General features: G+C 39.6%; 1 protein-coding gene across 4 annotated transcripts in view; it reads right to left on the reverse strand.

The window, feature by feature from the left end:
- UNC13B (unc-13 homolog B) overlaps positions 1-17,835 on the reverse strand; it is a 233,571-nt gene that overhangs the window by 90,195 nt on the left and 125,541 nt on the right. For 3 of the 4 annotated variants that reach the window (XM_063650170.1, XM_054500700.2, XM_054500701.2), the window contains one exon: positions 13,454-13,688. In XM_063650170.1, coding sequence (XP_063506240.1) covers positions 13,454-13,688 — 235 coding nt within the window. Of the gene's footprint in view, positions 1-1,257; positions 9,517-13,453; positions 13,689-17,835 lie in introns of all 4 variants that reach the window. The other variant, XM_054500696.2, reaches the window with a different exon arrangement.

A 17,835-nucleotide genomic window follows, 5' to 3' on the forward strand; every position in this document is an offset into this window, starting at 1 on the left:
TCTGAAGACCAGCAAGCCAATCTTTTCTCAATCACCTGTATTCCCATATCCAGAAAGTTATGAGAGAAAGCAGTTGTAGCAGAGAATGTGACAGTGGCAAGAAGGGCAGAGTGGAGGAAAGAAGAGCAGTATCTAGAAGTTACTTCCTTGAGTTTTATGGCCCTATCATCTAAGGGCTTCAGTTCTTTTGAAGAATTTTCTTACCACAGAGTCAAGCCTTTAACTAAAGGGATTGTGTTTACCCTTGGTCAAAGAAGAGAAATCACTGTTATTTTCCAATGGGATTTTCCCTAAAGTTCCTCCTAATTACCTGGTATTTTCAGGCTGATTTCCGATCCTCTAGCCCATGCCAGCAGAATAGGTACCAGGTCACTGTTCTGAGTAGTTCAACACACATACACATATACTTGTATATAAGTACACACACACACACACACACACACACACTGACCCTGACCAACCCCTTTGAACAAGTTTGGGCCAGAGGTCAAGGTAGCATTCTTAATCTGTACTGTATGGTGCTGCTTCTTAGGGGAAATAATAGTACCCTCTGCAGATGGATCCTGTACACTGCTCGAGACTGAAGAACTACAGCAAAGGACAGCTCTGAGTTCCTGTGAGATTTTACTCAAAGCATTTGTCAGACATCAGCCTTGAGGGTAGTAAAAGGCAGAGATGATACCCTGGAAGAAACTATGCAAATCTGTATGGAATAGGATATGGGAATACAGACTATCCCAAGGCATCCTTTGCACTTTGTATTTTACTTAATACACTCATTGCCACTGGAGAAAGCATCTTAGAAGACTTGAAAAAACAAAGCAAAATAGGTCTATCCTCATCTCCTACAAGATGTAAGTGCCTAAGGCCCAAGGAAGCATCCTAGCCTATCAAGTAGTTGTAGTTAATATACACCACCAACTACTTACTACCTCTTCCTGCCCTCCTTTCTCCGTTTCACATTATACCAGGCAGAGCAAACCAGAGTGTGTAAATATCGGGGGCCCAGCCTTTGCTTTAGGCAGGAAGCTCCTTGTTCCAATAAATGAATTACATTTGGCAGAGAGAGAAGAGGATGATGAAAATACCCACACATTGAGTTCTTGTTATTTAACCCCTAACTAACATGAAGCTCGGGTACTAGGAAAGACACAGGAAGGATAAAAAGCAAGCTATGATTAATCTACCACTAAGTCACTTGCATCATAAATGGTCAATTCCTTAAAGCCATTTATGATGCTTGAGTTAAGAACAGGCCTTTTGTTGGTCATGGGCTCCTTGATGTCATTCAGAGTGACTGGCTGCTGTACATTCAAATCAGAGTCAGTACTGGCAGGTACTGCCTCCTCTTCTTGTTTTTCTGGCTGGTGAAATATCTCAGAGACAGTGGAGGGTTCTTCCTCATGTTTCCCTGAAGGACAGGCGGGGCTAGAGAGGTTGCCTTTGGTATCCCAGTGTTCTCCAGATGCTGAGATTTCCTGCTGGTTTCCCCCTTCTCCAGACCCTGAAAGCCCCTGAGCACAGACCTCTGGACTGGCCGCCAGCTGCTCAGAGGTCCCAGAGGGCTGAGTGTAGACTTTAGCTGGCTGAGCACTGGCCCCAGATATTTGAGAAGACTTCAAAGCTTTGTTAGTCTCACTGGAGTTAAGGTCCTGATCACTGCTAGTAACTACAACTGGAGGGGAGGATTCTGTAGGCATATGTTCAGGGCCCCCTTTTTTCTCTTTTGGCCACAGAAATGAAGGATCCACCTTTCCAAATCCTAGTTTTGAATCACTTGCTAGTACACTCCCTTTCCCCTCACTACTTCCCTCAAATAGATTTGACAACTTCTTAAAACTGGACATGAAACTAGTCTCTGCTGCTCTATTGCCAGAGGGGAGAGGTGAGGAAAAGAAAGAGCTCAGTGGTTTCCCATGGTTAGTAGCTGAGGATGGCAAACGAAGCTTTGGCCAACTGGTCACATTTGGGATCTCAAAACGTGGTCTTGACTGCTCAGTTTCCTGGGGGACTACAGGTGGATCTTTCTGGGCATGAATTATCTCACAACTTTCTTTGGCAGGAAGCGCAGGGTCCTCCAGCAGAGGATGAGAAAAGTGCCCTTTGGTTTCCAGTGTGGTGCTCTGGCTCACACTTGCATCATTGAACAGCGTAGTATCAGTTTCTAGTGAACTGGCTGGATGCAGCTCCAGTAAGTCTTGGTTTGTGGAGGCAGTCTTAATAGCTGGCTCTGGCTCAAGAGGAAGAGGTGGCTGAATTGGAGGAGGAAGCTCTTCGGCAATGCAGGTAGGATCTGGATGCAACTGTGTTGGCAGCGCAAAGTTCTCTGCTTCTAACGATGCCTCCGTGTCTGTAGCTTGCAATATCCCCATGTCTCCTTCATCACTCAGAGACAATACTCCTTGCCCAGTATCATCACCTGAGAAAGAAGATGTATTAATTGTTTCAGAACGTTGAGGTTCCAGAATATTTTCAGGAGTATTATTGTCTTCCATTTTGGTTGTTAGTCTAGGATCATCTGTCAAGATATCTGATTCTGGCTTTGCACTAACCACAGTCATTCTACAGTCACTGAGAGTAGATTCTGAACTGGGTGCTATAAAGGCAGCTTCTCTCCTTTCTGGAGGTACTGATCCTACAGCATCTCTGGAACAACCATTTTGAAGCCATGAAGTAGCTGGGAGAGATGATTCTTGTTTGTATGGCTCTGGCTTGGGACTTTTGAAAATTCCAAATAATTCACCTTTGAGGGGCTGAGATGATACATCAGAAGCAAGAGAGAAAAAGGAGTTTTTCTTTGGAGATTTAGGAGAGGAGAAAAGTCCAGAGAGTGTTTTGGGAGGTTCAATTAAGCTCCCAGAGAAAGATTTCACTTTGGTTACAAACCCTGAAAGCATGTCTACTGAAGCGCCCGATGCAAATTTGTCTTCCTCTTTATCTGCATCTTGGTGCTGAAGGTTCTCTGCACACCCTGGCTCTGGAGAGGAAGAGGCTGGCTCCAGGATCTGTGGTAAGACCTCATCGGGAGCCTTTTCTAATGGCAAGTTCACTGGGTCAGTAGTAAATTTCTCATTTTGGTGGCAGTTAGTACAAGTGTCTAAATCATTGAATTTTTCAATTAACTGTTTAGCATGTGAAAAAGAGTTGGCCAGTGAGTCACTGGGGAAGGCTTTGTGGTTGGAAGCCTCTTCTTCGTGGGGAGCTATCCCAAGGTTCTCTGGGCCAATGAGGAATGTTTCAGCCTGTGCCTGAAATTCTGGTGAAGGAGGAATAATGTCTTTTTGCAATTCATTCATCTGGAAATCCACTGATGTCCCTGGTACAATACTGGAACTCAGTTTTTCCTGACAGTCCTTCTCTACACTGAGCTCATCTGCAAGGGAGGTAACCTCAATGGTGTTGTTAATGGAAATACAAGGTGCCATTTGCTGTTCATGAACTACTTCTTGGGCTATGCTATCTCTATGACCACTGGAACTTTCTCTGGTCATTGTGCTACCACCATCTACCAAAACATTTGTCTTCTTACAAGGCTGGGAGGTCAATGGAACAACAGTTGAAATGCTTTGTTTTTCCCCAGAGGTCTCCTTTTTTTGATCCAAAAAGGACAAGCTGAAGAAACTAAAAGTAGGGCTACTATGAGAGGCATCCTTCTTAATGCTTGAGCTAGCAGTGGAAAAAAAGGAAGGAAGTGTGAATAGCCCTTCTGCTTGAGATTTGGCTCTTGGTAGAGTAGCAGAGGCTCTGTTCTCAGATTTTTCAGATCCAGTCAGAAAAGAAAATATACTCTTTTTGGTTGATAACTCCGGTTGAGATGAAGATGTTGTAGCCATGGAGAAACTCCAGTCTTTGTCAGAAAAATGATCTTGTTCATTTGAATTTCTCTTGCTCAGGGTATCAAAGGATATTTCATTACTTTTTGAAACTTCTGTCACTGTAGTCATACCACTAGTTTCTACTGAAGACTCCCTGGAAGACTCTTTGAGACTACTTGTTGAAAAAGATGAATTAGGTGACTGCTGGATTAGATGGTCTCTGAATGGTACCTCTTTTTCAGTCAAATCATTACCCTGGATCCCTCTAGTTGATGGTTCCTTTAACCTACTGTCATCCATAGTAGTCTGTTTGTTCAGTCTTCTAACTCTAGCCTTCCCTTTAGAGGAAATTGGTGCAGAAGGAAAGTTCCCAGCACCCTGGCTAGCTAGCTCCATAGGAGTAGGACTTGACCTGACCTCATCCTTATTAGTCATTGAAGAAACAGATGTATTTTCAGTTGTCTGTATAGGAGATACATTGGCTTTAAAGAAATCCCCAAGGGTACCCCAAAAATTTGAAACACCAGAAGATTCTTTCTTTTCTTGAGGTAGTATCTTGACATTTGTATCACCAGTCTTTTCTAAGTTTGGTGATCCTTCTTTATTCACCTGAGTCTTAAAAAGATTCAAAAATCCAGATGACTGTTTTTCATGTGCTGTCATACTAACTGACGATTCTTCTCGACTGAAGAGTTTCAGTGCACTTTTAAATAATGTTTTATCAGACTCTTTGGATGACTGGTCCTGGGGAAGCTCACAATTCTCACACTCATCCCCACTATGCTGAGGTGCAGGAGAAACTGAAATAGAGTCTGTTGTAATGATTTCGTCATCTTTTACACCTGATTTAGCCTGAGGAGTTGTTTGGCTTACCTGGAAACCAGATTTTAACAAACTTTGCTTTTTCACATGGATGTTTTTATTTAAAGATAATTCTTGCCTTACATTTTTGATCAATTCTGGATGCTGAACATTGGATACTATCTGTCTTTCTGAATCCTTAAGAAGACTTTTTTCCACATTTGGGGAGTTACCCTCTAATTGCTTATTCACGATTAATGACTGAAAGCCATCATTTGTGAGCTCTGCTAAATCTGACCGCTGATTCCCTTTCTGCATGGCCAAAGACTCTAAGGATTCACTCTTATCAAACTTCAAAGTACTTCCAACTGAGGCACCCAAAACAGAAAATACTGAAGTCACTTTGTTCACTAATGATGTGAACCTTTCTGCTTGTTGTGAGCCTTTAGTCATATTTTCAGGATGAACCAAAGTGGTAACTTCTTCAACAGAAGACTGAAGCCAGTGGAAACTGGAAAGGTGAACTGATGAATCTTTAGCTAGAGGCTGGTTTTTATCTCTCTCTATAATTTGATCTCTGCTTAAGACATGCTTACTAATAGTTTGGGGCTGATTTCTGAGATCTAATGTACATTCAGGGTCTTCAGAACCACATGGCCTTTCTTTGAAAGATCTAAAATCTCCTTTAAACTTTTGACGATTATAGCCTGAAAAATCTAGTGGCTGATCGCTTTGGTCATAACTTGACTCTTTAAGTACTTGAGAAAAGGTTTCTAAATTTAGATACAATGGTTCCTCACTTCTTGGCAAAGCTAAAGATAAATCAAGAGGGTCATCAATTGGTTCCTCTTCAACATACCACAATATTTCATCTTCCTTATCAAGTACTTTAAAACTACAGGCAGAAATAATGCTGTCATCCAACATAATACTTGATAGACCATTTGTCTGTAAATCACAATCCAAATACTCTTGATAAGAATCAGGTATAAATAAATATGCATACTGCCCAGTAGAATCAGTGAGGAGAGAATAGATATATTGACCATCATGAAACATATAATATCCATAATCCCCATCCTCTGATGGCCACCACACTCCATGTTCAAGACATGTCAACCATTCCTGGTACTCATAACCAAAACTTGAAAAAACAAAGTTTTCATCCATTCTTAATGACTCTTGATCAACTATGGGGCATGTAGTCTTTTCATGATCTGATGAAGAACTTAAGTCAATGGGTAATTCTTCTAGTGAATTATTAGCCTCATTAATTGGAAGAGGACCAGAGTTTCCATATAATGAGTTAGCTGCCCACACATCACCTCTTAATAAGTAATCTTCATTAAATGCTAACTGATTGAATGATTCATATGGTAAGTCACACCAAATGACACTGTTTGGATTTGTTCTCCACTCCAAGATATTTGCATTTTGATCTTTTTGGCAAAAATTTATCACTGAGTTTTCTGAGTCAAGCCACAAGAAAGCATTGGCTGATGGAAATCTATTTTGATTTAACATATAATAAACTGGCTGAAGTTTTCTGGAATTTTTAGACAAATCTTTTATGTCAGAGTCCCATTCAAAACAGAAAGGATTGTTCATCTCTTCAAAAGCCTGATAGTTGTTTGATTTATTGAGAATGTTAGTATTTAGTACAGGTGAATTTAACTTGTTTGAATTTTCATGTAGTTTTGCCTCAACAACATGGTTTGGCATTTGCCTCTTAGCCATAGATTTCTCCAAAAAACCTAGCTGAGCACTTGGAGCACAGTGAAGTACAATGTTCTCGGAGGAGGGGTGATGCTTTTCACTTTGCTGGTTTTTCTCTGTAGGGGAACAATGATGATTATCATCCCCAGCATCAGATAATGGTATGTTTTCTTTAGGTAATAAGGTGGCTTCTATGAAGCTAGAAGTTTCATGTTTTTCAACATGGTTCTTCGGGTTCTCAGAAGTCACACATGAAGTAGCAGGGACCTCATCCAAGGATAAATGCTTATCTCCATTCAAACTCTTCATGTTGCCTAAAGACATGAATTTTGATTCCTCTGGTTTATGATCAGTCATACTGCTATTTGATAGCAGGTTAAATATTCCAGAGATTAAACCTGGGGTATTATTCTTGTGATGGGAGTCATCATTTTTCAAATTTAATTCTTGACTAGACAAATTTTCAGCAGAAGAAAACCTATTCAACAGGTCAGAAAGGAAGCTTCCTTGGGTATTTTTCTTGGAAATCTTATCTATAACCTTATCTTCATTAATTTCATTAACCAAAGTAGATTTGGAAGTGGTAGAAATACACTCTAATGAAGAGTCTGATGCTACTGAAGATGCTGCTTGTATAAGATTCTTACCTTCTCCTAAAGGATCTGAAGTTATATGTTCTTTGGGCACAACTCCAGGGATGGCTAAGCCATCTCTTTCAAAATTCTCTCCTGCTGTGTGGTCACTTGGATTTAATTCCTCTATACTCCCAAATTTCCCCAGATCATTATTAATATTTGTAACTGAATCAGACTTTATTATATTAAATTTGGCATCTTCAGGACTATTTATTTGGTCATTCTGATTAAATTCCTTTGTACTATCAAATTTCCCTAGATTATCATGAATATTTGGAGCTGAACTAGATTTTATTGAACTAAGTTTGGCATCTTCAGGACAATTTACTTGGTCATTCTTATGAAATTCCTTTGCACTGTCAAACTTCTCTAGATTATCATGAATATTTGGAACTGAACTAGATTTTATTGAATTAAGTTTGGCATCTTCAGGACAATTTATTTGGTCATTCTTTTTAAATTCCTCTGTACTGTCAAATTTTCCTAGATCACTATGAATATTTGGAACAGAACTAGATTTTATTGAACTATGTTTGGTATCTTCATGGCAATTTTTTTTGCTCTCCTCATCAGTGGTTACTGCTGAGCCATGTAAACTCTGGTTATTAACAGTAACCTTGCTGTCAGTGAAAGAAAATTTAAACAAAGGAAAAATGCTTTCTTTCTCTTTTAACCCCTGTTGCTTTTCAGAATGACCAAGACCTCTAAAAAATGGAAGATTTAGTTTTCCACTGAAGGAAAAGGAACGACCATCTTTCTTAGAGCCCCTTTCTAATCCATCTTCCTCCATCTGGTGAATTTTCACAGATTCTGACAAACTTTCCTTTGAACAAGTCTCAGGGGAAGTGAGCAAAAACTGGCTAAATGATTTTCTGAGTGGCTCAAGGAAATCATCATTACCTGTAACTTTGTCCTCCTCTAATGGCTTTGAAAATACCTCTTTATTTGCAGTTCTACTGCCAGCTATACAAGGATGTCCTGGCGTATCTTTGGCACATATTTTTTGTTGATCTGGTAACAGAGACAGATCTATACAGGGTTTTCCTTCTAATAGACTCTCAATATCATCATTTTTATTTGCAGAACTAACTAAGTTTGAAGGTTCACTGGTTACTTGGGAGGACAACAAATTCTCACTTGTGGGCATCTGGAACCAGCCCATAGTTTCTTCATCACTCCTATTTAAAGCAATGATGCTACTACTGTGATTGTCAAGAGTGCCTTCCCTTTTATTTAACTCCAAACCATACTCAACAAAGCTTTCTTTTCTTGGTGGCTTACTCTGGTCATCATCTTTTTTTGTTTCCTCCTTTTCTGAAAAGATCTTCAATGGATTTAACCTGCTGAAAACCGACTTTATAACTGAACTCTGACTCTGTGGAGCCGAGTCCTTTGCAATACTTTCTGTTGTATTTTGAAAGTATAAACTCCCAGTTTTATTACCCATGTGCTCATTTTCAGAGGTTTTTCCATGTCTGCCTATATTCACATTATCATCTTTTTGAGAGGATAATGGAGATTGCATGGAAAGATCCTTCTCCAATACTGCCATGGCTCTGGGTTTAGATCCCGAATTAATTGCCTCTATTTGATTAAGAGTTTCTGTTTTTTCTGGAACTAAGGAAACCAACTTTTCCACAGAGTTTGTTAGATGCTTTGTGCCTGAACCCACTTTTTCTGTGAGTGAACTAAACAAAGAACCAACAGCACATTGTACTCCAGTCAACTCAGGGAAAGAGATGGCCGTGTCCTTGTCATTCTTGACAATAGTTAAAGGTGGTATTTGATCCCCAGGCGTTCTCTGTTCTTCCTCAATAGTACTATTTTGTTTATGTGATTTTTTAGTTTTTGAAAGTGAACCAAATCTATTAATCTCCTCTTCCTTCTCTGCTAAATATTCTGACACCGTTTCTACCAAACACTGAAGCTCATCCATTGTATCAATATGGTCCTCCTTGGGCTCCTCAATAGAGGAAGGGGTTATCTCTTCTATAGAGCACCCAGACAGATCTCCAAGTGTTTTTGCATCACAGTTCATCCTTTGTAATGGCAATGCTGAATTTGCTACATAATATTCTTCAGGAAAATCTCCAATATGGTGGACATTGGATGAATGCCATGTCGGTGACTGTAAATTTTCCTGCTTATCAGAAATGGGGGAACCCAGAAGTTCATCAGAAGTACTACTAGTAGAATCTTCAAGAATATCTAATGAGGTAAAATTAGCGACATGCTGGTTTGAGCCAGATGACTTTTCACAGTGCCTTAAACAACTGGACAGATCATAATCATGACTTTCCAACTTAATGCGCTGCATGCCACTCTTAACCACAAATCCATTTTTGTAGGGGTACAAAACTGGGTACCCCATATTTTGTTTCTTTTCAGTATGGCAAAGGGTACAATTTTCAGTATTCGAATATGTACTTTTGTAGTTAGTCTTAGTTTCAGATCTCTCACCATATTGCCTTCTTTCACTGTCTTCAAAATGATTGTATAAGGGTTTCTTTTTTCTTCTTCTATCTAGTGTATCATATTTCTGAGGATACCTGGAGAAAACAGATGTTTCAACCTTAAACTCAGTAGAGAATTCTGTTTGTTGGCTCTGAGGTGGTATCTTTTTCCTGTTCTTATACTTTGGTTGTTTTTGTTGGCTGTAGTATTTATTAGCTTTTGAAAGGGTTCTAATTTCTTTTATCTCTGCTTCCTTCAAGTTTATGTTATTATTTTCTAGAAACTCTTGTGATATTTTCCCCTCTATCTCCTTATGTATATCTTCTTGCTCTTCATAGTCAACATCAGAGAAGGCTGAAATAATCCTAATTTTTTCATCTTTAGCCTGTGAGCCTTGTCTGATGTGAAGGGATAAAATTGGAGGAACAATAAAGCAAAGAAAAAGGAAGAGACAGGGAAAAGGAAGAAAGAAGTTATAAGATTTAATACATGTTCAATGAGAAGACTAGAACAAAAAAATTGCCAATGTGATAAAAAGCATTCAGACTAAAAAAATATGAAAAGGAAATCCACATGTTCTTAAATATTATATCAATGTGGTCAAATAGTTTATTCCATATCAGAAAAAGAACAGCTATAATATCAATTTTTAAATGCTTCAACTTGCAATCATTTTTCATTGGTGAGCTTTTTAGAATTCTTTTATTTTTCTAAGAAACAAATGAAAAAAATGAAACATGTTGTACCAATATCTAGAATGTATTTGCAATATTAAAGTATACCAGCAAAATATATCAAGGGATTTCAAGAAAACGAAATTTGCTGATAAATTTTCAGTCTAAAAAGAAGCCAAGCTGTTAACTTTCTGAAAGTTATATTTGAGGATGTGTAGCCAAGAATATAGTCAAACATATTTCTTTTAATAAGAAAAAAATACATATAAAACAATTTTTTACTATCAGCAGAAGTCAAACTTTGTTATACTACAAAAAAGAACAAATTATTTAAGGTATTATAATTTTTTTTTGAGACGGAGTTTCGCTCTTGTTGCCCAGGCTGGAGTGCAATGGCACAACCTCAGCTCACTGCAACCTCCGCCTCCTGGGTTCAAGCAATTCTCCTGCCTCAGCCTCCCGAGTAGCTGGGACTACAGACACCCACGACCAGGCCCAGCTAATTTTTGTATTTTTAGTAGAGGTGGGTTTTCACCATGTTGGCCAGGCTGGTCTTGAACTCCTGACCTCAGGTGATCCACCTGCCCTCAGCCTCCCAAACTACTGGAATTACAGGCATGAGCCACCGCACCCAGCCTAAGGCATTATAATTTGTTGTTTGTGAAATCTAAAGGCTATATGCATTGAGGATCACAGTGAAAAGAAAATCTTTCCCTATACTGATTATAGCAGCAGAAGCTACATGTCCACCTTAAAACAATGAATACTGAAGACAGCCTGACCTTTCTTTCACTTAGATTAAAGACTGCCTTCTTCTGTGTACCAAGGTAGGGATGGAGAAAGAACCTAAAGGCTAGGAGCTTATTAGTTCAGTGTGTTCTTTATAGATATAACATCCAAAAGCATTCATTTAGGAAACAGAAGCAAGATCAAAGCAGACACTTAGTCACTAAAAATCTTCCAGAAGGCCAGGTGCAGTGGCTCACACCTGTAATCCAAGCACTTTCGGAGGCTGAGGCAGGAGGATCACTTGAGCCCAGGAATTCAAGACCAGCCTGAGCAACAACGCAAGACCCTGTGTCTAAACTCACCATGCAGCAGTTTGGTGAGGTGGACAAGAAAAGGACATCATCCCATGGTCTAGTGAATTTTGTATTGATTGACTGAGACAGAGTCTTGCTCTGTCATCCAGGCTGGAGTACAGTGGTGCAATCTTGGCATACTATAGCTTCAACCTCCCAGACTCAAGCAATCTCTCCCAACTCAACCTCCCAAGTAGCTAGGACCATAGGCATGCGCCCCCACGTCCAGCTAATTTTGTTTATTTTTTGTAGAGATGAGGTTTCACTATATTTCTCAGGCTGGTCTCAAGCTCTTGGAATCAAGTGATCCTCCCGCCTTGGCCTCCCAAAGTGCAGGGATTATAGGCATCAGTCACTGCACCTAGCCAGTCTAGTGAATTTTAGAAACTAAAAGGATAAGCTAAATTGGAATGATTTCTTGAAAACTAACCTCCAATCAATAAAATAATTGATTCAGGCAAGGATCAATGGATGCTAATATCATTGAGTAAAAGACTATTGGGGAAACAGAGTATTGATACAGTCTCAGGTATCACTCTAGATATTATTAATTACAAAGGAGAAGAGGAAACTTTACACTGGAGAAATACGGCATATACCAAATTTTTTAACCATGAGATCAAACTAAATATCACCAATAATAAGACAAAGTATGTGCTTCCTGAATGCATGTGAAGGAAACATCCAGCATTTTTGCCAAAAACGTTTAACCTGATTCTAAACATGAAGAAACAATCAGACAAAACCAAATGAAGGGGCATTCTCAAAACAACTGGGCTGCACTCTCTTAAAAAAAAAAAAGTGTCTTAGGCCAGGCACAGCGGCTTACGCCTGTAATTCCATTTGGGAAGCAGAGGAAGGCGTATCGTTTGAGGCCAGGAGATGGAGACCAGCTTGACCAACATGGTGAAACTCCATCTCTACCAAAAATACAAAAATTAGCCGGGCATGATGGCGTGCACCTGTAGTCTCAGCTACTCGGGAGGCTGAGGCACGAGAATCACTTGAACCGGGGATGCTGAGGTTTCAGTGACCCGAGATCACCCCACTGCACTCCAGCCTGGGAGACAAAGTGAGACTCTGTCTCAAAAAAAAAAAAAAAAAAAAAAAAGCTTCTTAAAAGACCAAAAAAAAAAAGGTAATGAAATTTTTGCTAAATTAAAGGAGGCTAAGGAAACATGAAAACCAAATGCAATGCATCGTGGTTCTGGATTGGATCCTGGACCAGAAAGGAACAAATATACATACAGAACATTATGGAGATAACTGGGGAAATTTAAATATGGTCTAAACATTAGGTAATAACATTGCATCATTAAACTTCTTGAGTGTGATCATGATATTGAGGTTATATAAGATAAAGTTCTTTTTCTTAGGAGTAACATGCCAAAATACTTTCTGATGAAGTAACACAATATCTGCAACTTATTTTTAAGTGGTTCAAAGAAAATGTATGTGTATACGAATACATATTAGGGAGAATGAGATAAAGTAAATGTGGTAAAATGTTAACACAACTGGTAAATCTAGGCAACATGAATATGGGTTTTCATTGAATTATGTCTCCAAATTTTCTTTAAGTCTGAAATTTTTTTTTAATCTTAGGGCAGGGGAGAGCACATATGTATGTATTTGCTTTTATACTCATAAATATATGACAATAGTCTATGGAAGGACACATAAGAAACAACAGTAGGAAGGGAATTACGAAACAGGAAGAAGATGGGGTGGAGGAAGGTAAGTGTGGGTGGGAAACTCTTGATGCTGTATTGACATTTTTTAACCACATAATTGTTTTATATATTTAAGAAATAAAATTAAATTTAAAAAAGTTCCAGTAAAAATACTTAATCTGCTATAAGAAATCATATTGGTTTTCTTCTAAAGTTCCCAGGGAAATATTTAGGCAAGAAGGACTATCCAATCTGTGATTTTTTCTGTTTTTAATCTTGGCGAAGGGTATAACAAACTCACTGAGTCAGGAAGTGGGGTAGATACACCCCAAGTGGGACCGCCCTGATCAGTTGAGAATCACTGATCATGAAGAGAAGTATTCCTTATGGCAATATATAAACATAAAATTCCTTATGGCAATGTATAAACATGTGGAAGAAAAAAAAAAAGACTAATAATCTACACAAAATGACTGTAGTTTGGCCCATGATACTGCTACACTTTCGCTACCTCTTCAGGTTAAAGCATCCAAATTCTTGTTGCCAATTGCATCATGAGACCCGGATATTAGGAAGAGAAAGTACTTTGTGCCCAATACCCACCTGATAGCCCGCCGCTCTGGATAATCAAGGTCATAACTTTGCATAGAGTCATTACAAGAGTCCCGGGAACTGCCTTGAAGTAGCAGCTGCTGTGGCGATCGCACCGGCACAGGGAACTGGTGCACAGAAGCGTTGGGCTGGGAAGTTGTATGGTAAGGAGGTGGGATGCTGTTGCTGGTCTCACTGCGATAGTCACTATCTCGGTCATCGACAGCACTATCAGGGTCTTCAAAAGCTATGGAATAAGCACATTCAATCAAAGCAACCCAGTTTTATTTAGTCTTCAGAATTATTTCTGCTTCTGACTTAGTAGTAACAAGTCTGGACCTTGAGAACAAAAGCAAGCTGAGCTTCACATGAGCCCAGTGACGACCTCAGAGCCATGAGCAGAACTGTCTCAATTAATACCCACAAGTCTCTCTTCCTTATCATATGAGATATATACTTAGTTTAATTTTAGTGCTTATTCTCAGAGGAGCTCCAGGTTGCATTTTCCCACTGCAGAATTCTTTGGAATTCTGCTTCTCCAACTATCATAACCATAATTAAAAACTGCTTTTAAATGTCACAAATATAGTCTGGTCCTCTGTTATTAAAGAAAGGGGAAGGGAGCAGAGGTTTAAAAAAATTAGCTTTTTCATATCTTGGGGGGAAAAAACCCAAAACTTTTGTTTAACGTTGTCTTGGTGTTTTCAGACTTTTAAACATATGGATTGAACCAAATAAGCAGGTCTAACATCAGAAGCTGGTCCTGGAAATCAGGAAGGTCAAAGCCAAGGCCTGGAAATCAAGTCAAAGGCTCTAGATGCAGCTGAGAACAGCAGCACTCTTACCGTGCTGCTGCAGTGTTGGGTTTTTCTAACAATTCCTGTCAAGCACCTACACCCTAGGCTCAGAATTCCCATCCAGAGGATGGGCTGAGAGAAGAAAAAACTTACGCACTGCCAATGGGATCTTGCTGACAACGCAGCCAAGTTTATCTAACAGCAGTGACTACAATTTCATAGAATTATTTCTGCCCTTCAGACCAGCACCTGACTGGCTACAGTTTTTTTCTTAAAGTTAACTAAAAAGACCACACTTACAAATCATCGCTGTGCTTGGAAAGGGAGCTCAACCTAAGAGTGCTTTGAAGCCTGTTTTACAGAGAGGAAGTCATATCTGACACCATACCCTTATGTGTATGATTACCAGGGTTCCACGTGTCCTTTCTTGACAAGTTCCTATTTGGCTTACAATGAGGAAAAGGAATGTTCACCATCCCAAAATGGAGATACTTTTAGCAGAAAATGAACTCATGTTAGTAATTTTAAAAGATTATCTTGGGGCCGGGCACGGTGGCTCACGCCTGTAATCCCAGCACTTTGGGAGGCCGAGGCGGGTGGATCACCTGAGGTCAGGAGTTCAAGACCAGCCTGGCCAACACGGTGGAACCCCATCTCTATAAAAATACAAAAATTAGCCGTGCATGATGGCAAGTGCCTGTAATCCTAGCTACTAGGGAGGCTTAGGCAGAAGAATCGCTTGAACCCAGGGGGTGGAGGTTGCAGTGAGCTAAGATCATGCCATTGCACTCCAGCCTGTGTGACAGAGTAAGGCTCCGTCTCAAAAAAAAAAAAAAAAAAAAAGATAATCTTGTAGCAATGTGGGCAGCGGAAACCTCCTGAAGACCGTAAGATTAGGCTTTTACAATTGCTCAGGCAGGAGATAAGGACCTGCATCTATACAGTGGAAACAGAAAAGAGTTAATGAACTAGAAAAAGAAAATTCCAGACAGAATTGTAAAACATGGGGCCATATTGAAGATAATAGGGAAATGACCCCTTGGCTTCTGTTAGACAACTTGGTAGATAAGAATTCCACTAAAAGAGACAGAGCACAAACATGTGGGTTTTATAGGTAAGGAAGAAAATCTGAGCATTGGACTCTCAATAACATTTGTGGGTACAGATGGGAGACGGGTAAGATGATCTTATGAGCTTTTCCTATTTGAGTTTATGGTTACATGTGAACATAAAAAAGGAGAGGAGAGGGATTAGAACTCCAGGAGAAAAAATATCAACAGGAGAAAGAAGCTAATGTTCAAATGGTCAGGAACAAGTATTAATAATACTTGACATTTGGAGCAGGTAGTCCACTGACCAGGGCAGGAGTAGCAAAGCTTGAAAACAAAAGCAAACAAGAGGGATGCAAAGCATTCTGCTTACAAAGCATTCTGATGACATATTAGGAAAAAGAGACTGGAAGCACTGTTTTTAGCCCTTGATGCATCTGTTGTTCTGAAGACAAGAAAAATAGGACCCAGAGACAAAATCATATGCCACTCAGACTTAATTCTTTCTGAACCCACAGAAAGAGCAAGTCTGTAGAAGTCAGTGCTGGACTATTCATGCATACAGATGAAGAGGCAGAGGCAACAAAGGAGACAAAACCAGAGGTCTACTAAACTCTGGCAGGAAAAGTATTAGCACATAACCCAGAGAAATAAGATTCAGTCTCCAAGGAGGCAACTGCGACAGACAATCCTATCACTTTTGAGGCCAGAGAGTGCAGCTCAGCCAGAGTTAGAAGCCCACGACCCAAATCCACAGGTTTTACTTTCTCCCTGCATGTGACCTATTACTCCTAAATAATAGTCTGCTTTTTGTTTATTTTGCTAGGCTAAACAGAGATACTCTACAACTTTACTAAAGGCTAACAACATTTCTACACTAAAGAAATAAAGGGCAAATATTAAGAAACAAAGCATCCATGGAAAGAAGAGGTTGGGAGTAGAAGAGAATATGAAAAGCAGGAGAGGGCAAGAGAGAGAAAATACTAAGGAATAAAGTGAGACAAAGGAGAGAAACAGAAAAAAGTAGTGAGAGGCAATCACCTCCAGTTTTCCTAAAAAGTAAACCTCCTGGCACCAAGCCTGATTAGAAACTAAAAAGGGAAATTCAGGAAAATGTGTAACACTTCAATTTGAATTAAATAACTGTGTTTTTAATGTGTCACTGGCGATCTCTTACTGACTCCACAATCTATCCCACAGCACCATGTCGGCTAAACAAGAAAAGCCCTGGCTTTACAGAGAGAAACTGAGTGCAGGTTTGGTTGGCTCAGCCTAAGAAGGAACTAGAGAGTCAGTTTGAGGGTAAAAGTTGAAAAGCCCCTGGAAAAGTCTATTTGAAAGATGGAAAATTAAAAGGCTGGGAACACCTACTCACTCAAATATTCACTGAGTGCCTACATATCCAAAGCTAAACAACACAGAAGACTCAGAATATAGAGTCGGTCTAATAGGTGACAGAATATATAGATACAAATATTGAATTGCTATACAAGGCAGTTAGTACAAACCAAGTGCTATGAGTTAAAAGTAAAATCTAAAATCACTTCCTGATAGGGTAACTAAGGAAGCTTTAAGGAGGAGATGGCTTTGAATAACTGGTTTATTTTTAATAGGTGAAGATTAGAGGCAGAAGGGAAATATCTTCTAGAATTTGGATAAAAGCAGTGGCATGATGAAAGGCCCAGTGGTAGGAAAGGCTATATATTTTTGAGAAACCGTTCTGTAGTTCATTTGATAGGTAAATAAAAGGACACAGAGAAAATGATGGAAAATTAAAAACCTGCAAAAGTAGGCTGGGAAGGTCATCTAACCTGGGGCAAACAAAGATGGGCCTCCAAGCACACAGTAGGCACTCAAACAAAATCCAGTGAAATACAGAAAAATGAGGCCCTCTAGTATGTGGTATTCCTGGATTGAGTCTTGGATTGGTCTTTAAATCCACAGCACACCTATTAATAGAACTTCAGCAACCAAAGAAAGGAAAGAAAATTCATTCACATTTTTTTCATGGCTTAGTTGCTTTTTCTACTTGAAAACCTTAACTTACCTGAGCTCTGTTAACCCGTTTATGCCTGAGATTGCAATTTATGCTTGAGATCACCTACTGCTTGGTGATAACCTTGAGCAGTAGGATATAAATAACTCCCACATGCTTAGAGTTCCAATAATGGAACACTAGGCATAAATGGGTCAAGCTGCTTTTGAGTACTTTCCTAATAGCAGAAATACTCAGGATTCAAATCACAGAAAGCACAGACTTCATGAGAAATTCTAGTGACAGGACAAACTTTGGCCCGTCTTAGTGTCTACTGGATACCTAATCACTGAGACTCAACCAGATCCCGTGAGATGGGTAATACAACAGTAATGTCAGCCTAGGGCTACATGTTTTGCCACAAAGAACTGGCTGCCCACTCTCTAAGCTCTAGAACAAAGGTGGCCTTAGCTGGGCTGCTTCAGGGAAAGCCAAGCCATGTCCTCAGCCTCTTGTTTCCTTAACAAAAGCAGGTTTTTGGCTGAAATGGCATTCACAATTTGCTAGACCAAT

Source organism: Pongo pygmaeus, chromosome 13 (genome assembly GCF_028885625.2).
Source record: "Pongo pygmaeus isolate AG05252 chromosome 13, NHGRI_mPonPyg2-v2.0_pri, whole genome shotgun sequence".
In the NCBI taxonomy this organism is placed as follows: domain Eukaryota; kingdom Metazoa; phylum Chordata; class Mammalia; order Primates; family Hominidae; genus Pongo; species Pongo pygmaeus.